Source organism: Oncorhynchus clarkii, chromosome 16 (genome assembly GCF_045791955.1).
Source record: "Oncorhynchus clarkii lewisi isolate Uvic-CL-2024 chromosome 16, UVic_Ocla_1.0, whole genome shotgun sequence".
Lineage (NCBI taxonomy): Eukaryota > Metazoa > Chordata > Actinopteri > Salmoniformes > Salmonidae > Oncorhynchus > Oncorhynchus clarkii.
The window spans coordinates 37,395,292-37,420,675 of NC_092162.1; the positions used below are offsets into that span (position 1 = coordinate 37,395,292).

At 44.9% G+C, this 25,384-nt stretch overlaps 1 protein-coding gene across 4 annotated transcripts in view; it reads left to right on the plus strand.

Annotated features, from left to right (window-relative positions):
* Window positions 1-25,384, plus strand: part of LOC139368382 (sodium channel protein type 8 subunit alpha-like) — an 84,944-nt gene that overhangs the window by 48,894 nt on the left and 10,666 nt on the right. For 2 of the 4 annotated variants that reach the window (XM_071107178.1, XM_071107179.1), the window contains 11 exons: window positions 1,958-2,164; window positions 3,001-3,288; window positions 5,737-6,060; window positions 8,151-8,286; window positions 10,118-10,356; window positions 12,580-12,753; window positions 13,178-13,534; window positions 13,794-14,267; window positions 15,859-15,979; window positions 16,208-16,362; window positions 17,816-17,989. In XM_071107178.1, coding sequence (XP_070963279.1) covers window positions 1,958-2,164; window positions 3,001-3,288; window positions 5,737-6,060; window positions 8,151-8,286; window positions 10,118-10,356; window positions 12,580-12,753; window positions 13,178-13,534; window positions 13,794-14,267; window positions 15,859-15,979; window positions 16,208-16,362; window positions 17,816-17,989 — 2,649 coding nt within the window. The remainder of the gene's footprint in view (window positions 1-1,957; window positions 2,165-3,000; window positions 3,289-5,736; window positions 6,061-8,150; window positions 8,287-10,117; window positions 10,357-12,579; window positions 12,754-13,177; window positions 13,535-13,793; window positions 14,268-15,858; window positions 15,980-16,207; window positions 16,363-17,815; window positions 17,990-25,384) is intronic. The other 2 variants (XM_071107180.1, XM_071107181.1) reach the window with 1 other exon arrangement.

The window sequence follows — 25,384 nt, forward strand, 5'->3', positions numbered from 1 at the left end:
AAGGATGAGGACCTGGGGATTACAGTATGGGAAATCAAGGAGACTACGTCTGCATCCCAAATGGCACCTTGTTCCCTATATAGCGAGCCACTTTTGACCAGGGCCCATAGGGCTATGGTTAAAGTAGTGCACTATATAGGGAATTGGTTGCCGTTTGGGATGCAGGTTACATGGCTTCTTCTCTTTTAGCTCAGTAGAGACCCGTTTTTTTATCAGATCTCCAAATCTACTGTTGTGCACGTGCCAGTGTTCGCTCATCTGAGCTTTGTAATATGGAGAATCAAGTCACCGTTTGCGTTCATCTGTATTCCAGAAGGATATTTGTGCTCTCCTGTTTTAAATCAAGATACTACAGTACAATATGTGCTGGTTTCCTAAGGAGGAAAATCTGAAATGATCTGAAATGATTTCCCATTGTATTGTATCAGATTGTCAGACCATTATGGTTCAACCTAGCATTTAGATTATGCATGCATAAACTACCCGCTCAAAAATGACCAGGTTTTAAGATTGCAGCCAATCATATGCACTGTATCCAGAGTATGCTCAGGTGTGTGTGTGTGTGTGTAGAATATTTGGCCTGCAGTACATTTACATTGTGGTCATTTAGCAGACGCGCTTATCCAGAGCGACTTACAGTGAGTGCAGTCATCTTAAGGTAAGATAAAGGTAAAACATTTGAAAATGTTTTTGAAATGTAAAATGTTAAGATAGCTTTGAGAGACGGCCGCATATCACGGTCTTGGTAAGCTAGTTATTTTATGGACTCTGCTGTCCTAATGTCAGGGGGAAGTCTATGTGTGGAACAGGAGGACAGTAGAGTTTCTGTCCTTTTGGCAGTTTGTGCTCCTACCCTGTCTTGCTGGGGAGTGTCGCAGTGTGTTGTGTTGAATATTCTTACCAGCACTACATGTAAACCGCATCCATAATTGATGGGGTAGGGAATTGCTTCTGCCAGAACCCAGGAAGTCCTCTCTCTCTGCCTCAACTCTGCTCCCTACAGACCATGCACCCTCTTTTGAAGGGCCCTAGTGCAGACCATACTTTACTCCCTCTTTTGAAAGGGGAACTAAATGTGCATCCAAAATGGCAACCTATTCCCTAAGTGGACTACTTTTTTTCCAGTAGACTGAAATATTGCCTCTGCATTTATACGGTAGAAAACTAGTACATGACATGGCTGCTCTGTGCTTCTGCTCGAGCCTCTTAATCCTCTCTCCGCTGGGGATAGCATCCCAATTCACTGAAATCATTGGGCTTCAGTTAGCTAGCTCGCTAGCTCGCTGGTGGAGTGTGCTTTCACTGCACTGCTTGGAAATCTAGGTCAAAATGCTGATATTGGGGTGTTGTGCCCATGCTGGGAAACTAATATACACACACACACACACTGGGAACCTAGCGAAATGCAGTCAGTGCATGGAAGTGCTTCTGGCGCTGGCACACCCAAGAATAATTCCTACTTCCTAGTTTCAAATCAGTTATAAATCATTGATTATCAGCGTACATAACGTACATGACAGTGAATTCGAATATGCATCACGCTCTAGTATGCAGAAAGGAATCTTAAATATAATTGATTGTGTTTAAAGTGAGGAAGTGTTACAGTAGATTCTACATTTCTACACAGCCCGGATATCTTCATGACTAATCAGTAACTGATACATAACCTCTGACCTCTACCCTCTAACTCTACCTCAATATGAACCTCACAGCCCTGTCATATGTTAGCAGTGGAATGAACCAGATCTGAGTACAGGGGGGGAGGGGGAAACAAAGTGACAGCCTATTCTGGAGGACTGGATGAGTGACAAGTGTCTGATGCTCTGCTGTACTCTCTGTTCTCTTCCAGACCCTGAGGATGGCAGGGAAGGGATGTTGTTTGGTTTAGAGGTCAGTGGTTATAGGTCGAATATCAGTGTATCTGATACCCTCTGTTGTCTTCTCTCTCCCCTCCCAGACCCTGCGGGCAGCAGGGAAGACCTACATGATCTTCTTTGTGCTGGTGATCTTCGTGGGGTCCTTCTACCTGGTCAATCTGATCCTGGCTGTGGTGGCCATGGCCTATGAGGAGCAGAACCAGGCCACCATGGAGGAGGCCGAGCAAAAAGAGGCTGAGTTCAAAGCCATGCTGGAGCAGATCAAGAACCAGCAAGAGGCTGCACAGGTCAGTATCCCAGTGTCTTTGTGTCTCAGCATGTCTATGAGGTTGCGAAATGGCACCCTTTTCCGGATATAGTGCATATGTGTTTGGTCATTTGTGTTTGTTTCTCTGTCTCTGTTGTCACTGGCTCTGCAGGAGGCCACACAGGTCAGTGTCTGTCTGTCTGTTCTGTTCTGTCTGTCTGTCTGTTCTGTCTGTCAGTTCTGTCTGACCGTCTGTCTGTCTCTCAGCAGCTTTCTGTGTATACTGTATGTGCTTGTTTTTCTATTGCCACTGTCTCTGCTTACTTTACTCCTATCCTTGACTGTCTCTTTGGTTTAAATCTGTTGTGCCTAATATAAGCAGTGGAGCCGTGTTCGTTACCGTGCTCCTATACCTCACTGTGTTTGTGACGGAGGTGAGTAACCTTGCCTGAGACCTGAAGATCTGCATGGGCTTCCTGAGCCAATGCCTAGGCTTTGGCTTAGCGGGCTAATGCACTCTTCTGGCTCACAGCAAACCGGGGTTCGAACCCTGTCTGTCACATATGCTTAGTTTAAGTCTGTTTAGCCTGATATAAGCTGTACAGCCATGTCTCTGAAGCCTAGCTACGCAAAATGGCTGTTCTGCGTACTTGCTTAGCAAAAAGATGCACACTTCCACAGCCCCAAGTGAAGTAAGTCAAGTGCAGCTGCAGCCCCGCAATTTGTATCTTGATGGAACTATGCAGTATTGCCATTTTGAGTAGCTAGCTAAATGCATTGCGTATTTGCACAGTGTATAAATTAGGCTTCAGGAGGGCTGGACACACAGGTGTTTTTTTCACTCTCTCTCTGTCCTGGTGTTGCGGTCTGCGATAGGCCAACGCCATGGCGACGTCGGCAGGCACGGTGTCGGAGGACGTAGCGGAGGACGACGGTGGGGGGAACCTGTCCTGTAGCTCGTCAGAGATGTCCAAGCTCAGTTCCAAGAGCGCCAAGGAGCGGCGCAACCGCAAGAAGAAGTGGCGCCAGAAAGAGCAGTCGCAGCGGGAGGAGAAGGGGGACTGCGAGAAGTTCGTCAAATCCGAGTCAGACGACGGCAGCAAGAGGAGCCGCTTCCGTTTCCCTGACAACCGGTTGGGTCGAAAGTCTTCCATCATGAACCAGGTGAGATGACGAAGGTTGAAGGTCACGGTGCAATGTATTCTGGGGCATAGATCATTTAGCCTTGAGCGATAAACTCAGATAAACACTATTTAGAGCTTTATAGCATCATAACATATACAGTACTGTTTGTATATATGTTGTAGCTAAAGATACAGTAGCATGCATTCAAGGCTTGAATTATTAACAGTGAGTACATGAATGTTTCAGTGAGAGAAGAGCAGTCACACAGTGTTGTTTTGCTCTGGCATCTTTCATAGGGTACTGTTACTGTATCTGTTCAACAACACAGGGCAGTATTCGTTCATGCGTTCATGTGAATTCTATGGGTGTTAGAACTATGTTTTGTCTGAGATCTTGGTCATCGTCATCATCAGTCATAGAGAATAGACCCGCCAACCAGATGAGTACTCAAGCAGGCTTACAGATACAGTACAGGTCCAGGTTCACAGTGAGAACAGTGGTATGCATACAGCTCATATTTCCATAGAATAACTAGAATGGAGAATCCCATTCAAGTCAATGTTCCGACTTTGCGTGGACTGGCAGCAATAATGAGTGTACCCATAGAAGAAAAACACAAAGTAGAAGCAGGAAGTGAATCTTTCCCATGCAGCGTTGGGCTCAGCTGTGTGTTTCTCCTGTCTGACTGTCCTGTGTTTGACCTTGCTGGGGTAGGATGTCAGTCACCTAATTATTTGATTACACGACACGGTGAACCATCATCAAGTCCTGCTCACCAGACTTGAGGGTCTGGGTATGAGGGCACTGCGCTTTACTGGCTACAATCATACCTTACCAACCGGACCCACTACACCTCCCTCAATGGTCATACCTCTGACTCCGCTGCTGACACACAGGGTGTTCACCAGGGCTCTGTGCTGGGTTCCCTACTCTTCATCATCTACATCCTCCTCCTTGGTCAGATCCTCCGCCACTTCAATCTCGACTTCCACTGCTACGCCGAAGACACCCAGATCTACCTGAGCACCAAATCCCTCCTCAACACACCTCTGACCCACATTGAATCCTGCCACATTAAAAACCTGGATGCAACACAACTTCCTCAAGCTAAATAGTGGCAAAACCAAACTCCTTCTCATAGGCACCAAAACCACACTCTGCAAAGTTGGCAACCTCACTCTCACCATTGATGACACCATTGGTCCCCACGCCCCCTGTGCACGCAATCTTGGCGTCCTCCTGGACTCCACCCTCTCCTTCGACCATTACATCCAACAAACTGTAAAATCCTCATTCTTCAAACCTTCCGTCCTGCAGCTGAAACTCTCCTCCACACATTCATCACCTCCTGTTTACAACTACTGCAACTCACTACTCTCCAGCATCAACTCAAGCTCCCTCCGTAAGCTCCAAATAGTTCAGAACTCTGCAGCCCAACTCCTCACGCACACTGAGTCCTGGCAGCACATCACCCCCATCCTCTGTGAACTCCACTGTCTCCCTGTCTCCCAACGCATTAACTACAATATCCTCCTTCTGACCTACAAAGCCCTTCATCACCTTGCCCCTCCCCCCCCAACTCTTTGACCTTCTTCTCCCCTAGCACCCTACTCGCTCACTCCGTTCCACCACAGCAGGCCACCTTGCCGTTCCCAAGTGCGACACATCACAGTCTTTTCCCTTCTTTAAGCCCCTCCCCCTTCTCTTTGTTACATTTTCTGTTTCTTCCTGTTGTTAGTCTGCCGTTGTCTTGTTTGGATCTCTGTTTTTTGTTTAGTTTTGACAATTGTAAAGCAGCATTGGATCATTGAAAATAGAAGTCCAATATATTATTTTTATTATGATGCATTTCCCTGTGTTTAGTAGGTCACTTGATCACTCTCCATCAGAATTTCCCTAAGTGACACACACACACACACACACACACACAGATGTTTCCTTTCATTTTGACCCCAGAATTGATGACAACGAGGATTGTCCCAAGTAATGGCACAATCAATGACTCAAAACAACCCACTTCGTCTCTTTTCTTCTCTCAAGGAGATTGGACTTCTCATAGGGATCCTATAATTCCATATGTAGTTCAATAGGAATTCCACCTTCCTTTCATGTTTTTGAAACTACATTTAGACCAGGGCTCTCCAACCCTGTTCCTGGACAACTACTTCCTGTAGGTTTTCACTCCAACCCCAGTTGTAACTAATCTGATTCAACTTATCAACCAGCTAATTATTACAATCAGGTGCACTGGATTAGGGCTGGAGAGAGAATTTACGGGACGGAGATCCCTGATGTAGACAGTACTAAAACAGATAAAGACGTAAGGCAGGAGGACAGATAGTAGGAAAGGTGGTTGTGGGGATTCAACCCACGACCTTCAGGGCTCTTTTGTATGCTTTGTGTCAGGAGTTTTACACAGCTACATCAATCTCTCTCCTCTCGTTTCCTCTTCTCTCCTCATCTCATTGTCTTCTTGTCCCCTTGCAGTCCCTCCTCAGTATCCCAGGCTCGCCGTTCCTGTCGAGGCACAACAGCAAGAGCAGCATCTTCAGCTTCAAGGGCCGCGGCAAGGACGTGGGCTCGGAGAACGAGTTCGCCGATGACGAGCATAGCACTGTGGAGGAGTGCGAGGAGAGGCGGGACTCCCTGTTCAGTCCGTACCGACGGAGCAGCTACACGGGCTACCACCATGGCGGCGGGAAGAGGAACTCAACGGTGGACTGCAACGGCGTGGTGTCGCTGATCAGTCCGGGGACCGGCGGACGCCTTCTGCCTGAGGTGAAAATAGATAAGGCATCTGCTGACGACAGTGTAAGGAAGTCAATGAGTAACTCAGACCCGTCTCGTCTAGGCATGGCCCCCTCTTTCTCAACTTTCTCTCTTCCCTCACTTTCTTATTCTCTCTGTCTCTCTTCTCAACTTTTTTCTTTGCAAGCCCGTATGTCTGCGCTATCTGCGCTCGCCCTCCTCCCCTGCTCCTAGTGTCTCGTGTATGATATGCTGCCCCCCAACCCAAAGAAGCAAAATAGAGAAACTTTAGTTTACTTTATAAGAAAAACATGTTCTTATTGTTACTTTATAACTGGGGTTTTCAGTGACTTCCAGCATACTGTTGTTTTATATCTCAACGTTTTCATTTTCTCACTCCAAACGGTGTTACATTGACATTAAAGGGATAGTTCGAGATTTTGGCAACAAGGCCTTTGCTCCTGTAGACTTCCAGTCATTGCACTCATGCTAGTTAATAATGGCTCCAGAAACTACCTTCAACTTCCTTCAGACTGCACACAGAGACATAATGGTATCCATGAGTTAATCTGACTCTGTGTAAGTAGAAAAAAGGGCTTAATTGCCAAAATCTTTAACTATCCCTTTAATATTTTAGTCATTTAGCAAACTGTCTTATCTTAGAGCGACGTATAGTCAGTGCAGTCATCTAAGATAGGTATAAACAACCACATATAACAGTCATTGTAAGTAAAAACCCTCTTCAAAATAGAGGAAATATTTCCTTCCTTTTCAAACAATCAACTGTGAGCAAACCAAAACAAACAAAATGAAAAAAACCAAACCAATCTTTCTCTCTTGCTAGTAAGCAGCATGGTAGTTTGACCTGCCCTTCTACCAGGTCTTGTACAATGTTTTGAACTAGCCAGCATGATAACAACCAAACTAGTGGCTATGATGTCTATCCTATCCTCTCCTACTCTTTGACTTGGTGCATGCTCAATGCATGACGACTGGAACGACCGCAATCCGAATAGTGTTGCCCCTGTGTTCTCCTAGTGTTCTCCTACAGTAACCAGACTACTCTTCCCTCTATGTTCTCCTCAAATGCTACAGGATTTGTTACAGGACTTGAAGGTGATATTTCAGGGTCAAATAGAAAATGGATTACTATCAGATAGTGTGGAGTGCTGAGTGTGGATGGGGTTAGGGACAGGATAATATTGGGAAAGTAGAAAAAAGGCTGTGTCTGAAATCTTTCTTGCCTACTACTTAATAAAACAGCATACTGTGTACTAATCATACTACATACTATATAGAACGTACTGTCTAGTATAAATGTATGCAGTAACCAACCAATATCAACATACTAGGCTCACCCCGTACCGAGAAGGCGTCGTCTAATGCGCAATTGCGCCGTTTCCCGCCACTCCTTCATTTGGGTACAGCGCGTCCTCTTATCTGATTATCAGCTGTTGTCAAACACACGTGGGTCTGAAAAGGCGCTTTTCTTCCCTCAATAGTGTTGCAGCGAATTCTACTAGATATAGAAGGCGAAATTAGTATGACATCCTGGCATTTAAACCCATATGACCTTTTCAAAATGTCACATACTTTCAAACGTTCAATTTTCTTATACTCAACCAGCCTACTATTGAGAACGCAAGTACGGGTATTCGGACACGGTCGAAGTGGCAGCATTGGAACATTTAGGCAGGGGGACATTTAGGCAGGGGGACATTTAGTTAGAATGGGTGTGATGTAATGGTGGTTGGAACCTATTTGACACGTTTCAGAGAATAGGTAAGTCACAACGTTAATACCTACACACACAAATACAAAACACTTCCCTGTTCAATATCAGGATGTTACATTCTTATTCAAGTATTATGTAACTGTCAAATATCCCCATACCACTGCTCCCACACTGGCTGCGTATGACCTGCATGTTTCTAGACACAACATACTCTCAACATCTAGCAACAACAAGACAAATACAGTACTATCCGCTGTGCCAACCAAAGAATGACCAACCTCCAATATGGGCCTAACCCCTCCTTCCAATCCAGTCTTGTTACAAGAGCACATCCCTCCCTGGCCAGCGATGGCGCTGTGGGATGGTGTTCATGGTTTGACTACCATCAGTGCTTGATTCTTCTTCTTCCTCCTGGCAGCCCACTACTGAGGTTGAGGTGAAGAAGAAGCTGTCTGGTTCCCTGATGGTGTCTGTGGACCAGCTCAATACCTCCTTCGGAAGGAAAGAGCGGGCCAACAGTGTCATGAGCGTCATCACCAACACACTAGTGGAGGGTACTGTCCCTATACTATTCATACTATTAATTTCCCGACACTAACTAACTAGCTATTTCCATGCTCTATTGTTTTCAGCTGACAGTGTAAACCAAAAAGTTTCAAATCTGATGTCGAAGAAAGGCAGATCTTACTTCCCATATTTTCTTAGTCTAAACCTTAGACACCCTTTTTTTTGGACAAACAGTTCTTTCTATTTCGCTATTTCTTTTTCTAACTGATTTAAGATAAGATTTTTACGTTAAGACTTTATTGATCCCCAAACGGGATTCAACTGAGGTGCCCTTCTCTCTCGTTGGACGAACAGTTCAACATCTCCTATATCTATATCTATATTCACTACTGGTCAAACATTTTAGAACACCTACTCACTGAAGGGTTTGTCTTTATTTGTACTATTTTCTACATTGTAGAATATTGGTGAAGACATCAAAACTATGAAATAACACATATGGAATCATGTAGAAACTAAAAAAGTGTTAAACAAATCAAAATAAATGTGAGATTCTTCAAATTAGCCACCCTTTGCCTTGATGACAGCTTTGCACACTCTTGACATTCTCTCAACCAGCTTCACCTGGAATGCTTTTACAACAGTCTTGAAGGAGTTCCCACATATGCTGAGCACTTGTTGGCTGCTTTTCCTTCACTCTGCGGTTCGACTCATCCCAAACCATCTCAGTTAGGTTGAGGTCGGGTGATTGTGGAGGCCAGGTCATCTGATGCAGCACTCCATCACTCTCCTTCTTGGTCAAATATCCCTTACACAGCCTGGAGGTGGGTTGGGTCTTTGTCCTGTTGAAAAACACATGATAGTCCTACCAGATGATAGTCCTGCAGAATGCTGTTGTATCCATGCTGGTTATAGTGTGCCTTGAATTCTAAATAAATCACAGACAGTGTCACCAGTAAAGCACCCCCACACCATCACACCTCCTCCTCCATGCTTTGCGGTGGGAACTGCACATGCGAACATCATCCGTTCACCCACACCGCGTCTCACAAAGACTCTGCTGTTGGAACCAAAAATCTCCAACTTGGACTCCCGACCAAATGACACATTTCCACCGGTCTAATGTCCAAATTTTCCGTATTGACTTACCTTCATGTCTTAAAGTAATGATGGGCTGTCATTTCTCTTTGCTTATTTGAGCTGTTCTTGCCATAATATGTACTTGGTATTTTGTCAAATAGGGCCATCTACTATATACCCCCCTTCCTTGTCACAACACAACTGATTGGCTCAAACGCATTAAGAAGGAAAGAAATTCCACAAATGAACTTTTAACAAGGCACACCTGTTTATTGAAATGCATTCCAGATGACTACCTCATGAAACTGGTTGAGAGAATGCCAAGAGTGTCCAAAGCTGTCATCAAGGCAAAGGGTGGCTATTTGAAGAATCTCACAATATAACATATAGTTTGATTTGTTTAACACTTTTTTGGTTACTACATGATTCCATATGTCTTATTTCATAGTGCTGATGTCTTCACTACTATTCTACAATGTAGAAAATAGTACAAATAAAGAAAAACCCTTGTATGAGTAGGTGTTCTAAAACTATTGCTTGTCATTCTTGTACTTACAGACACACTGCATGACATACTAATACTAATAATACATAATATTATTACTACATAAACAGAACATATTATCATTATTTTAAAACATGTGTCTCTGTTTTCTTTCAAATACTTTGAGTGTTTCCTTAAGCCTGGCTGTAGTGCCAGGTGGGCAGGGACAGGATACGCGCTGTTGGAGACTATTCTATTATTTGGATTTTTGATATATTCCTTTCCTGGCGTGGTCTCTTAATCAATTTTCTCAGAACTGGAGGAGTCTCAGCGTAGTTGTCCACCTTGCTGGTATAAATTCTCCAACATCTTCCTCATCTGGGAGTGTTGTCCCATCTGGCTGAAGATCAAGGAGATTGTCAACCTGATCGTCATGGACCCTTTCGTGGACCTGGCCATCACCATCTGTATCGTTCTCAACACCCTCTTCATGGCCATGGAGCACTACCCCATGACCCCGCACTTTGAGGAGGTGCTGTCTGTGGGAAACCTGGTGAGGATCTCTTTTTTTGTGTGTGTGTGTGTGTGTGGTATTTTACAGCCGTTATAAGCTGGTACTTAACGGGGCATTTTTTAACCTCATATTCACATGTAGACACTGGTATGGCGCTGTAGATAATGAATATGAGGTTAAAAAAGTGGTGAAGTGCCACTTTAAAAAGTACTTTAAGCTGGCACTTCAAGTTAGTACTTACCTAGTATTTATATGGTATTAACTTAGAAAGTATATGGTAACATTAGACACTTTCTAGTATTTAGCTCAATTAATTCAACCCACTTGATAGGACAGTCAGTAGAGGGGACGGGAAAGACAGGAGGAGAGTGTGTGTTTCAGACAGATTCATATGTGTGCACCTGGGGGCGGCGACACTAACTGCGAGCTAGACCACGATGTGTCCACCGCAGGCCTCTCTCTCTCTCTCAACTCTCTGTCTTGTTTCCATTGTATATCCCATCATTGATAGTGTGTTCATTAAAAAACTGAACAGAATCTGGCATGTGATCGTTATCTCGTCCTTGTCGTGGTGCGTTGACAATGACATCTCCTCCTATAAGATCTATTCGCTTGTCGTCTGCTGAGAGAGCTGTGTTATTTTGGTACACATAATTGGCAGTTCTTTCATTGGCTATTCAAAGCTAAATGAAAACGTTCCCGGACCCCCTACCTACAGTGTCCCTGAATCTATACACATCTTCCTTGTGTCTTTCTCCTCTCTGCTCCTCTCCTCTCTCCTTCTCGCCCCCCTCCTCTCTCCCCATTTCTTACATGGGGCTGGTCTGTATACTGTAGGAGTCTCTCTCTCTCTCTCTGTCCTTTTTCCTTTCTCTCAACCCCCCCCCCCCCCCCCCTTATCATATGATTCTTCTGTGCTGCTATTTCCTTGTCCCATGCAGCAATCTGCTTCACACTGCCTGCTCTGTCTCTGTGCTGCATGCCAGGTTGGTGGGTGGCCCACATTAATATTTTATGCTGCCTGATCGATGAGCTCCCCTAAAATGGTGCCTGAAGAACGGCTCTTTCTTTCTGAAATCCCAACCTGGCCCTTTTTACAATTAGCATTTCTACAGGAACTGAGTCAAAATCCTGAGCTGCACATACGGTTTCAGCATATTGCTTAGGGCCTTAAGCCTACTAGCTAATGCAAGCTAAAGCTAAAGCAACTAGCTGATGCTGTTATCATGGATGCTATTAGAATTTCCACAGAAACACAGTAAAAGTAGAGCTGATGCACATAGGATTTTACTGTCTAGTTAGCATGTTAGCTAAAGCTACTAGTTGTTGCTACTACATGTTGTTAGCATGGATAGCATATTAGTAGAACACAGTCTCTCTTTCTGTGGTGTGGTTAGGATATTGATATTAGCGGTTTGATCAATTTACAGCAGCTGGAAAAGGTATCACTTTCAGTAAATTGTGAGATCAGTCTTTTACATATTAGACCAGTGTGTGTTTGTTGTGAAATTATTTGTGATATTCAGCATCGGGCAGTGTGTGTGTTCTGTTAGAGGTATTTTCATTCATGGGTTGGGTATAACCTTGAAGCATGAGTCATCTTCACGCACACAAATGCTCTCACGCACACACACACACACACACACACACACACGCGCACACACAAACACTGCCCGGCCACGCCTTGATCGATGGACACCCAGGGTGTTACATCAGCTGACTCCATGATTAACTGTGACCTTTAGCCATTCATTAGACTCATTAGCAGAACACAGAGGTGTCACAGTGGCCTTACTGACTTCAGAGCAGATGTAAGGAATGGAAAGTAAGGATTTTAAGCACTGACTAGCCGGGCTAGTAAACCACAATTTCTACTAGCTTAGGTGACATTCTGCTAGCCAAACGTCTGCCCTGTGATGAAAATGTCACTGTCCTAAGGGAGCTAGTTTTGCACATTATGAATGTGAAGGCAGCCTACACAAGGGTCTTCTTTAGACAGAGAAACACACGCCATGGAGACATTGGAAATGCATTCAAAGAGACTCCAGAAAGCGTTCTTGAATCTTAATTGAAGTAAGTGCTAGCCTCTTGCTAGTGGGCTAATCTTAATTTCCATCTAAGGTAGTGCTCACTGCTAACTTTTTTAAAGAATTATCGTACCAGTTCCTACAGTACGTCTGACCTCTGTTTGTCACTTTGGAAGGTAAATGTTTTCGTAGCAGCTACTCCAACTGACCTCTGACCTCTATTTGTCCCTACCAGGTGTTCACAGGGATCTTTGCTGTGGAGATGTTTGCCAAGCTGGTTGCCATGGATCCCTACTACTACTTCCAGGAAGGGTGGAACTGCTTTGATGGCTTCATTGTGACCCTATCGTTAGTGGAGCTGGCATTGGCTGACGTGGAGGGGCTGTCCGTGCTCAGATCATTCCGATTGGTAATCTCTCTTTTAGCCCCGTCCTCCCCCCAAATGTACGTGTCTGTCAGTTGTGTACACAAATCATATCAATTCCACAGTGTGCATTGATTCACGTGCTGAATGATTACATGGTGTTGCTCAACTACAGCACTGTCTGTTGTAGTGATACATTTACTTGTATGCAATACAACCTACTGTATATACTGCCTTACTAGTCTATGTACTGCTAGTTTTCATAATGACTGCTTCTGCTCTATCAATTATCATACCAATACCCCAAGAGCCATTTCCGCAACCAGAACTATTGATCACTCAAACCCCAGCTGCTAATGAGTATTTTCCTCTCTCCCTTCTTCCATCATTCTCACATCCTCTCTTCCTCCCGCTCTCTCTCTTCCTCCCTCCCCTCTCCATCACTCTCTTCCATGCCCCTCTCCCTCAGCTAAGAGTGTTTAAACTGGCCAAGTCATGGCCCACACTCAACATGCTGATCAAGATCATCGGTAACTCTGTTGGCGCCCTGGGAAACCTGACCCTCGTCTTAGCGCTCATCGTCTTCATCTTTGCCGTGGTCGGCATGCAGCTGTTCGGCAAGAACTACAAAGACTGTGTGTGTAAGATCGCCCTGGACTGTAAGCTGCCCCGCTGGCACATGCACGACTTCTTCCACTCGTTCCTGATGGTGTTCCGGGTGCTGTGCGGGGAGTGGATCGAGACCATGTGGGATTGTATGGAGGTGGCCGGACAGGGCATGTGTCTCATCGTCTTCATGATGGTCATGGTCATCGGGAACTTGGTGGTAAGTGTCCCCAGAGTGTATCTTTGTATACAATACTAGCCTTCCTGATGGTCCTCAAACCCCAGTCGCCATAACCGAGGGCGGTGACTGTAATCGCTGGCCCAAGAAACGTAACTCTCTGGGAGCAGTTTGCCGTCTTATGAACGGCAGGTTCGTTGCACTACACATACCAGGTCCCGTGTGTACGCACATCTCCGTTGGCCATACCAGTTCCACCCTCACGTCTGACCCAGTATGTGCCTGATTCTCCTCCCTACAGGTGTTGAACCTTTTCCTTGCCTTGCTGCTGTCCTCGTTCAGCGCAGACAACTTAGCCGCAACAGATGACGACGGAGAGATGAACAACCTTCAGATCTCCGTCATCCGCATCAAGAAGGGCATCGCCTGGTTCAAGATCAAGCTGGCGGAGTTGGTGCTCAGCTTGACCAAGAAGCCTCCGGTGGAGGATGAACAGAAACCTTTAGACGACATGTACGACAAGAAACTGAACTGTATCGCCAACCACAGTGGTGTGGATATCAACCGCGACCTGGACTACACCAAGAATGGTAACGGCACCACTAGTGGTATAGGGAGCAGCGTCGGGAAGTACATGATCGACGAGGACCACATGTCCTTCATCCACAACCCGAACCTGACCGTGTGCGTTCCCATCGCGGTCGGAGAGTCCGACTTCGAGAACCTCAACACCGAGGACTTTAGTAGCGAGTCGGAGAACGAGAACAGCAAAGAGGTGAGTGAACAGAGAGTTAGTTAGCCACATGTTTAATGCACATGTCGCCATGAGAACCTGGTACCTCAATATGGCTCTGATGAAAAGTAGCACAATGGCCAGGAATAGGGTGCCATTTTAGACATACCCATAGTGTGTCTCTTGATAATGATGTTGTTGTAATGTTGTGGTGATGTTGTGGTAATGTTGTGGTAATGACGCAGGAGGTCATTTGAAGATTACGTTGTAGTAACGTTGTGGTGTTTTTGCAGGGGGTAAGTAACGTTGTGGTTATGTTGTAATGTTGCAGCGATGCAGTAATGTTGCATGGGGGGGGGTAATGTTGTGGTCGCCAAATGGTGTGGTTATGTTGTGGTAATGTTGCATTAATGTTGTGGCCATGTTGTGGTACTGCTTTGGTAATGTTGCGGCAGTCTTATTGTAGTGTTGCGGTAATGTTGTATCGATGCTTTGGTAACGTTGAGGTAATCTTATTGTAATGTTGTGGTGATGTGGTAGTAATGTTGTAGTAATGCATCGCTCCATGGTTGCTGTTTTGTGGTCTCCTGGCGGTAAAGCACGGGTGTGGTCACCAGTTTAGCATTAGTTTCCGCTGCCCAAGGCTCTTATGTAACTCCATTACTCATATATACACACACTCATATAGTAATGGCTACAGCCGTGGATGAAATGGAAATCTGCTGACTTGGGTTTTTTTTTTTTTCTTCTTAAAATGTCGCCGATACATTTAGCAGTATGGCTAGAGTGGAGGGTTATTTGATATTCCACCCCTGTAGGCCACAGTACGTCTTAAATCTGTGGCATATCACAATGTTAGGAATTGCAGTCGGCTGCTGTGGCTTTGATATTTGCAGTTAAGCCTCATCGTCTGTAGTTTCGCATTTTAAGGCAACTTGAATCGCTCATTGGAGGCTCTCGTTTAACATCTAGCGCTCGCTAATGCCATGTAAAGCCCGGGTGAATCACGACCAGGTCATTGGTACTCTGCTAGTCATGCCATGTGTTTCCTCAAGGTCACTTAGAACACGTCGAGCATGACAGATCACACACTCAGCATGTGGACATGGGTAGACGCAACTCATTGTGTGTACGACCAGGATGTAGCTTAGCCCCGGGACTATGTCTACATCATCTTCTTCTTCATCCTTTATCCTTTATCCTTCATCCTTTTTTCCTTTTCATCCATCTCTGTATCGTCATCTGTCTGTCTACCTATATGAAGCCTCAGGGAGGTAGCTATTTATACATTGAGACAGGAAGTGAGAGCCGCTGCGAGGGACGCAGCAGTATGTATGAATGGCTGTGAGAGAGGCTTCGCCGTTTGTCATGTCTCTCTCTCTCACTTGTCTGTCTCTCTCTGTGTACCAATAACCCAGGATCCATTGCTGCCGACAGGGCTATTGATCAGTCAACCTGCTGCTGATGATGTGTGTCTCTCTGTCCCTTGTCCTGTCATTCTCACGTCCTCTCTGTGTGTCTCTCTGTCGCTCGCTCTCTGTCCCTCTCTCGCTCTGCGTCTGTCTGTATCTCTGTGCATGTGTGTGTGTGTGTGTGTGTGTGTGTGTGTGTGCATCTCTGTCTGTGTGTGTAGCTGGACGACACCAGCTCATCGGAGGGCAGCACCATAGACATCAAGCCTGATGTGGAGGTGGAGGCGGTGGTGGTGGAGGCTGTGGAAGAGTACCTAGACCCAGAAAACTGTTGGACACCTGGTAGGACTGCACCTTGCTCTTCCTTGTCCAGCCCCTCTGTGCCCTGCCCCGCCCCTCCCTGCTCTGCCACTCTGAACCACTCCTTGCCCTCCCTGCGCTAAACCATACCTTGACACTCCCTTGTGCCCCTCCCTGCCCTGCTCCTCCCAGTTTGTAATTCATATATTCTTTTCAATGTTTTAGTAACGGTATGATGTTGTGTGTTTGCTCCTGTCCCCTTCCGTACAGAGTGTATTATCAAGTATCCATGCTGCGACGTGCCTATCACTCACGGGTGGGGAAAATATTGGTGGTTCCTGAGAAAGACATGCTATCTAATTGTGGAGCATAACTGGTTCGAAACCGTCATTATCTTTATGATCCTACTCAGTAGTGGGGCCCTGGTAAGTCACAGTGTGGAACGTCAACACACACACACAAAAAATGCATGTTCACACACACACAGTGAGACAGAGAGGCTTTGGTCAAAAGGTGTGCGCTAGACAATAGTGTAGGGTGCCATTTCGGACGCAGAAAGGAGGTTGAATGTGAGTGGAGAAGGTTGGCTATTTAAGGGCTGTGTTTCTCTCTGCCTGGCTTTGAGGACATAGGACACAACATGGAGTGGTGCGGTCAGCAGGCCCAGTCACTGAAAAGGGTGGGAGGGAGGGGCCAAGCAGAAGCATCACAGCCAGTCACTGTACTAAGAAGGGTGGGGGGGATGGGCCGGGCAGGAGCACCTCAGCCAGTCACTGTACTAAGAAGGGTGGAGGGATGGGCCAGGCAGGAGCATCTCAGCCAGTCACTGTTCTAAGGAGGGTGGGGGTAGGGGCCAGGCAGGAGCATCTCAGCCAGTCACTGTTCTAAGAAGGGTGGGGGGGGGATGGGCCAGGCAGGAGCATCTCAGCCAGTCACTGTACTAAGAAGGGTGGGAGGAGGGGCCAGGCAAGAGCATCTCAGCCAGTCACTGTACTAAGAAGGGTGGGAGGAGGGGCCAGGCAGGAGCATCTCAGCCAGTCACTGTACTAAGAAGGGTGGAGGGATAGGCCAGGCAGGAGCATCTCAGCCAGTCACTGTTCAAAGGAGGGTGGGGGTAGGGGCCAGGCAGGAGCATCTCAGCCAGTCACTGTTCTAAGTAGGGTGGGGGTAGGGGCCAGGCAGGAGCATCTCAGCCAGTCACTGTACTAAGAAGTGTGGGGGGATGGGCCAGGCAGGAGCATCTCAGCCAGTCACTGGTCTAAGAAGGGGGGGGGGGGGGGGGGGGGCAGGCAGGAGCATCTCAGCCTGTCACTGTTCTAAGGAGGGTGGGGGTAGGGGCCAGGCAGGAGCATCTCAGCCTGTCACTGTTCTAAGGGGAGGAGGGGGGATGACGACTGCCATTTGAGACACATATGGACTCTCTCTGTGATTAATGGACTGTACCATTTATCTGAGAGGGGATCTAATGGACTGTGTGATTTATCAGATAGGATAGGCGGGGGGAATCTATTTCGGGGGCCAAGGGAGCTATGTCCTCAGGCATGACGTCAAATCAGCAGGAATGGAATAGTGCAATCAATACTAAATTTTTCCTGGGAATTTTAAATATAATTTTTTTGTCATGATTGAGCAACAGAACCGTTGCTGTGTACATTTTCATCACTTTTAATATAAATAGTCTGTTGACTTTATTTTGTTTCTAATCCTCCATGATTTGTTATATATTCATTGTTGTACTTATATGGCTGAGGCAAATGATAGGCTATGTATTTAAAATCTTTCAATAAATTCATCAATCCCAGAGCATGTTCGTTTTACCCACCAATTCAGCTGAAGATAACCGTGTATGTGCTCCCCCCCCCCCCCCCCTCCCCCCAGGCTTTTGAGGATGTGTACATCCAGCAGAGGAAGACCATCAGGACCATCTTGGAATACGCCGACAGTGTGTTCACATACATCTTTATCCTAGAGATGTTGCTCAAGTGGGTCGCCTACGGATTCCACAAGTACTTCACCAACGCCTGGTGCTGGCTCGACTTCTTTATTGTCGATGTAAGTAACATTTTCTGGTTCTTTACGGTAGATTTGGTAGCCATTTTGTATAGGCAGGATAGGAGGCTAGGACCTTAGAAATAGAATTGACTTGAATGGGGAGGCCCATTCTAGGAATTATATTTCTATGGCAACCGCACTCTGTTGAAGCAACATACTATACTGTGTACATTCTAAAACACTGCCTGCCATGTAGAGTTACAGTGAAAAACGCACATTGTTATGTAAAAATAGATATGTTCCATATATTATATATAGGGCCTACGGCGTGCTTTCAGTCACACAGTACACTGTTAAAGTAGCTGTCCAGTGTTTCCAGATTTCTATGAAATATGATCTATAATTAATCAGCCAATGAGACGTCTCAGACAAAAACATTATGTCATACTCTATGAGGAAATAGAAAACATTTTTTAAACGGTCTGTTTGTGACACAAGTTTGAGTTTTTTTTCTCTAATTTATGCTTTGGCAACAAATATGACTATAGGACGAGTTAACATCTCAATTTGAGTATGAGTTAACAGATGATGTTTTTTTTTAAAGTGAGATGTTCACTGGACAGTTACTTTAAGTTATCCCTTATAGAGGTATTCAGTACTGTGATTCCTAACATAGGCTTCTGTCTAACAGGGTGTGGTGTGGTATGGTAGGGTCGGAAGGATAGATAGAGTAGTAAACGAACAGCAACTTCATGCTAGGCAATGGGTGAGAAGACATGATGATATTCACATTAACAGAAAGTGTAGGATTCATCAATCTTACAATATCCAATATCCATATCCCAAGAGAGAGCATGGAAGTGTTTACTATACCATGAGTTAGTCCATCAATTTTAAGTGAATCTATGTCTCTCACCACTTGCATCTCCATGAAGTAATTTCTCTCTCTCTCTCTGTTTACTTGGTTTCTTGTCAATCTGCAATGCTTGAATATGAACGGCAATTCTCTGTTTGTGAGTTTGGCTATTATGTGCCTTCGTGTGCGATGAAGCAAGGAATTGTGCGCTCTCTGTTTCCCCATCATGTGCAAATAGAAACCAATTCTATTGTTTTATGACATAACAGCGGTTAGAAAAACGATTCAAATTTGATGACAATGATATTGGAATGTGAATGCTGGTAGCTAAGCAGCAGTACAAATTGGAATCAATCAGCCAATCAATAACCAAGATTATTGATCAACGTATTCAAGCAATGCTCAGCAACAACAGGGTGTGCGTCCTCTACTGTCTTCTACCGTGTCTCTACTGTGTCCTCTGCTGTGTCTCTGACCTGTCTACAGTGCAATCTACTGTATGTCTAATGTACTGGATGTCTTTTATATCTCTGTGTTATTGGTCATTCTCTGCCCCTTCTGTGACACAACTCTTGACAGTCTTTGGAACAGTGGAATTTCTTTCATTCCGTTATTAAATTCTAAGTTGATTAATTCATTCTAAATGAATCCAGGACCATTGAATTGATTAGTTATGGGAATGATAATTCACAGTTGGTTGCTTTACCTTTAACAGTAATATATATATATATATATACATATACATATACATATACATATATATATACATATAACAGGCAGAGAAATTCCTTCAGACTTGAAAGTTGACGCCTCAGCAAGGGGCATTGAGTAATGTCATGTTGCCAAGATATGATCCAATCCCCTGACTGAACTGTGTCTGTGGTGTGGAAATCTTGCTTCGATGGTCAGATTTGGCCAATGACCTTGGTTCTTACCTTGTCATTGGAAAGATGAAGAAGCTCTCTTCTATGTGTTGTTGAACTCTTACCTCTGTCCTTGAACTAACCACCTCTCAACAGTCGCCGACACACTGTTTGTGTGGTCCAGCCCAAGCCATCTCTGTCTGACAGGAGTTCTATCTGACCCCTAATGGTTGGAGGTTAGATATGATCAAGTGGAGGCTGGTGAGGGGAGGACGGCTCATAGTAATAGCTGGAATGGAATGGTATCAAACACATTGATGGAATTACGTGTTTGATACCATTCCGTTCCAGCCATTACCGTGAGCCCGTCCTCCAGTTTAAAGTGCCACCAGCTGCCACTGGAGATGATACAGTATGAGAATGTGACTGTTGACCCCATAGAGATCCTGCGATTCTCTATGTATTTCCGTGGTTGACCCATCTATTCTTAAACACCGAACAAACACTGCTGAGACGCACCGAAAAGACAAACGGCGAAAAGCAGCGGGTGGCCGTGCTCTGTTAGCGAACACCTGCTGGGTGTCAACGAACGGTGGTGATACAATATGTAGACTCGAAATGAACAGAAAATGACGCCCGCCCGCTGTTTTTAGCCGTTGGTAGTCATGGTGTGTTTTGGCCTTTACGGTCACAGTATGCTTGACTTTACAATAGGCTGTATTGATTGGCATCAGCCATTGTCAGAGTTAAAGGCATGTTATACCGAACTCATTTTAGTACAGTTACTTCCTTTTCATGCCTTTTAAAATGACATTGTTACTGAGTAATTCCCTAAGGAATAATCAACTTGAATTAATGACAGTCTTTTTGCTAACTATTTTCAGTCATTGTTAATGTCAAACATGTTCCTGATATGGTGCTGTTTTATGTACAGTAGTAACTGCGGTAGAATATAGTTAACACTAACCTAAAACGTACCGTAGTTTACAAAACAATCATGTAAAACACAAGACACCTTACCTTCAGTGTTGATTCTGGTAGAACAAATTCTACCTAAATCTAATTGAAGTCCTATATGTACCCCACAGAGTTAGTGACCCCTCTATGGACTGACTGACTCCAATGTAACCCACGACCCAGAGCCATTGATATACACTACAATATGGTTAGGTGGTGAGTTTGGTGCCACTATGGGTTTCAATCAGAATACTTCACCAAACTCTGTATATTGATGGCTCTACCACGCCCCTCCCCAACCCCTTCTTTACCCACAACCCTCGGCTTCAGCCCGAGCCAACAGGGTTGTGATGCACAGAGCTGCAGTGTGTTCATTGTTGCAGTGTGAACCAACACTTGGGAGGATGGCCGTACTGTACTACGGCCGTACAGTGGCCTACATTTCCCAAGATGCACTTGGGATGGTCGTATGGTATGGGGGCCGACAATTCCCTCCCAAGCTGTCAATGTTTGACAACAAAGTGTGACATACCCCCACCCCTATCCCCCCTCCCTCCCTCGACCCAACCCCCACCCCCCTCCCATCCTCCTTAAAGTCTTACGCTTCCTCTTACCCCAGGAATGTTGTGAGTGACCTTTGACCTTGTGCTGAGGTGATGATGTAATGATGGTGGCAGCCAGTTGGTAAGTTTGGTCCTCCAGACTGGCAAACAAGCAGTCAGTCCCTCTTAAAATGCTGCTGTGCCTCACCGAGTCTAGGTCGTCCTGGGTAGTCCGTCTGTTTGTGGCCTGTCTGTGACTCTACTGTCTGTCATTGTCACTGTGATGTCTGTGGTTTGGTTTGGAGTTAACCATGTCTCTCTGTGGGCACCATCAGAAGGGGGACACCATCATTGCTTAAGTTTATACGAGCATGAATTACTCTCTGTGTGTGTGTGTGCGTGTTTATCTGTTCCACATACCTTTTGTGTTTTGATATATTTCTGTTGAGTTATATTTTCATTGGCCTCTCTGGTTCTTGATTTGTATTTTAGAAATGTGAAGAGCAAATGTGATACAGTAGAATTACTATGAGAAGACAGAATAACTTACTGGGCCCTTGCTTTGTTTAGCCATACATTACTTACCTCTAGACTATTTGGTCCAAAAGTTGAAGAATAGATTTTTGATCAAATCAGGTGCTTTACATTGTTGAGAAAACAGTCAGTTACAGTACACCGCTATCTTAATGACACTATCTTAATAATACAGTACAGCATTTCTTTGGATACCAACGTTTTTATGCAGGACTCCGTACTCTTCAATTATATAACCACAGTGCTGTAAGGTAGAATCTAGATCAAAACAAATCCTTCTAGTAAAGCTAGTAGCCAGTCGAGTTTGGGGATGGAGTTGTTACGTAATAGCGGAATGAGGCTGGATCCATCCATCCATCCTTTTATTTTATAAGACATTTAGCCATTTTCATCATTGTTGTTTTTGTTCTGTTTGATTTTAGTTTCCGTTGTCTTTCTGTTTTTCTTTCTGTTTCTGTTCCACTGTTCCTCATTGGATCACAGCCCAGAGATGTGATTGGCCTTGCCTTGCAGAGCTCGACGCTGATTCGCTGAGGGCTGCCACACCCACACAGCAGGCCCCTTGATCTCTAAGGGGGAGGGGCACTCCAAGGGGTCAGGCTGAGGCTGAAGGTGACAAATACCCCAAATACTGTGACGGTAGAATAAAGGCAAAATCTTTATTTTATTTTTGTGTATCTGTTTAAAAGAAGCACAATGGAAATAAGTCAGTGACTTATCCTTGAAGTGTGTTTTTTTTCTCTCGAAACGATTAATAAATTCAATCAATTTATCATCGCCATGATCATATAGCTTGCTGGGTTATTATACAGCTATACTGATTATTAACAAATGGGAGGTCCTCAACTAAAAGAATTGAGCCACCTAGAATCTGATGGAATCGTGTGTAATATACAGGTCATATGGAGTCCTGGAGACTCAGGAGCCCTTGAACCACATAACCCAGAGATGACTCATCATGAGTCACGAGTCCAGTGGTGAGTTCCATGCCGATAGCTTCATCGCCGTCAACTGGAATGACCAGAGTGCCATTGTACGTAGTATATCAGTTTTCATTGACTGTAGTACTGCCAATGGCCTTAAAATCGAAATAAAGATTTTGCCTTTGTTAGAATCCCCCCTCTATCTGTGACTGGTCTGGTCAGCTTTGGATGTTGTGTTCTTTGCAGTGAGTTTGACCAGTATGGTCTGGTTGGCTGGTTGGAGGTGCCTTCACATGTTTTTACTGTGCACCACTGTTTTCCCTTTGTTAAGGAACTGGTGCTCTCTCTCTTCCCAGTCTCACCACCTGAACAATGGCAGTGTGAGAGATCGGGCCAAACTTTTTGTGTTTGCCGTTCTAAGAACTATTAGATGGACATCTGTAATGTTGAATCAATGAGATACTGAAGTACCATTTAGTCACGTCAGGGTGGGGGGTCAATTCTATTTCAATTCAGGAAGTAAACGGAAATGACTAAAGATGAAAATTGACAATGGAATTTCAGTTTACTTCCTAAATTGACGGAAAAAGCCATTGCCACAACTGGCCTTGCTCTCCTCTCTTCACTATATGCCTACTGGTTCTGCTTTCCAGACTCATGGTACTCCGACCCCAATTGTGTCTGAGATACAACAGGAAGTGGCTACTGTACAGGCCTACTGGTCACAGCAGCTCCCCTTCATCTTCTAATGACAGACATTGCCTCCTTGAGGTGACCTCATCATTCCTTAACACCCTTCCCTCGCTTCTACACAGTGCATACAGTATGTGCTGCTGCCTATTTATCACCAGACTCTCCTGTTAATGATGACTCTGCAAATGCTCCCTTTCCACTGAGTGTCTAATCTGACGCTTGAACTTAGTACCAAGGTTCCTAGTCCATTTCCGTGGGCTAAAACAGAGCTTAGAGAGTCTGAGGCCCAGCTCTAGGCTAAGCAATTACTGAGCGGTCCAAAGCATTATTATCTAGCCATGTTACAAAACCTCTGAGATGGAAGCAATTCATTTGTTGACTGTCGGTATGTTGCCTTTCTATGAAGGATAAATGTGAAGAATGATGACTAATCAATATTTAAAGTGTCAAGCTGAGGGGAATTGTTTGTGTTGATTACAGAAAAGTCACTGCTGTAAACTTTTATTTTTGGCTAGTGTTTATCCCCAAAATCATGTTTGCAAGTACAAATAAAACCTGATTAAAGCTCATGAATTAAAAAAAAAAAAATATTTAAAAATAAAAGACCGGGAGGTCCGTGGGGCAACGTACAATTGGCCTAGCGTCCTCCGGGTTAGGGAGGGTTTGGCCGGTAGGGATATCCTTGTCTCATCGCACACCAGCGACTCCTGTGGCGGGCTGGGCGTAGTGCGCGCTAACCAAGGTTGCCAGGTGCACGGTGTTTCCTCCGACACATTGGTGCGGCTGGCTTCCGGGTTGGATGCGCGCTGTGTTAAGAAGCAGTGTGGCTTGGTTGGGTTGTGTATCGGAGGACGCATGACTTTCAACCTTCGTCTCTCCCGAGCCCGTACGGGAGTTGTAGCGATGAGACAAGATAGTAGCTACTAAACAATTGGATACCACGACATTGGGGAGAAAAAGGGGTAAAATTCAAAAATATATTAACATTTTTATTTTTTAAAGAACTCGGGCCCCATGACTGAGTGGCAGCTGCGGTACTGTGTGGGGGAGCAAGGTGGAGCTATTTATTTATTTTTATTTCACCTTTATTTAACCAGGTAGGTTAGTTGAGAACAAGTTCTCATTTGCAACTGCGACCTGGCCAAGATAAAGCGTAGCAATTTGACACATACAACAACACAGAGTTACACATGGAATAAACAAAAAATACAGTCAATAATACAGTAGAACAAAAGAAAACAAAAAGTCTATATACAGTGAGTGCAAATGAGGTAAGATAAGGAAATAAATAGGCCATGGTGGCAAAGTAATTACAATATAGCAATTCAACACTGGAATGGTAGATCGGCAGAAGATGAATGTGCAAGTAGAGATACTGGGGTGCAAAGGAGCAAGATAAATAAATAAAATAAATGAATACAGTATGGGGATGAGGTAGGTAGACAGATGGGCTATGTACAGGTGCAGTGATATGTGAGCTGCTCTGACAGCTGGTGCTTAAAGTTAGTGAGGGAGATGTGAGTCTCCAGCTTCAGAGATTTTTGCAGTTCGTTCCAGTCATGGGCAGCAGAGAACTAGAAGGAAAGACGACCAAAGGGGGAATTGGCTTTGGGGGTGATATACCTGCTGGAGCGCGTGCTACGAGTGGGTGCTGCTATGGTGACCAGTGAGCTGAGATAAGGCGGGGCTTTACCTAGTAGAGACTTGTAGATAACCTGTAGCCAGTGGGTGCTTCTACATCTGCATTGCTTGCTGTTTGGGGTTTTAGGCTGGGTTTCTGTACAGCACTTTGAGATATCAGCTGATGTACGAAGGGCTATATAAATACATTTGATTTGATTTGATTTGGCGACGAGTATGAAGCGAGGGCCAACCAACGAGAGCGTACAGGTCGCAATGGTGGGTAGTGTATGGGTCTTTGGTGACAAAAAGGATGGCACTGTGATAGACTGCATTCAGTTTGTTGAGTAGAGTGTTGGAGGCTATTTTATAGATGACATCATCGAAGTCGAGGATCGGTAGGATGGTCAATGCTTAATGTGAGTCTGGAAGGAGAGTTTACAGTCTAACGAGACACCTAGGTATTT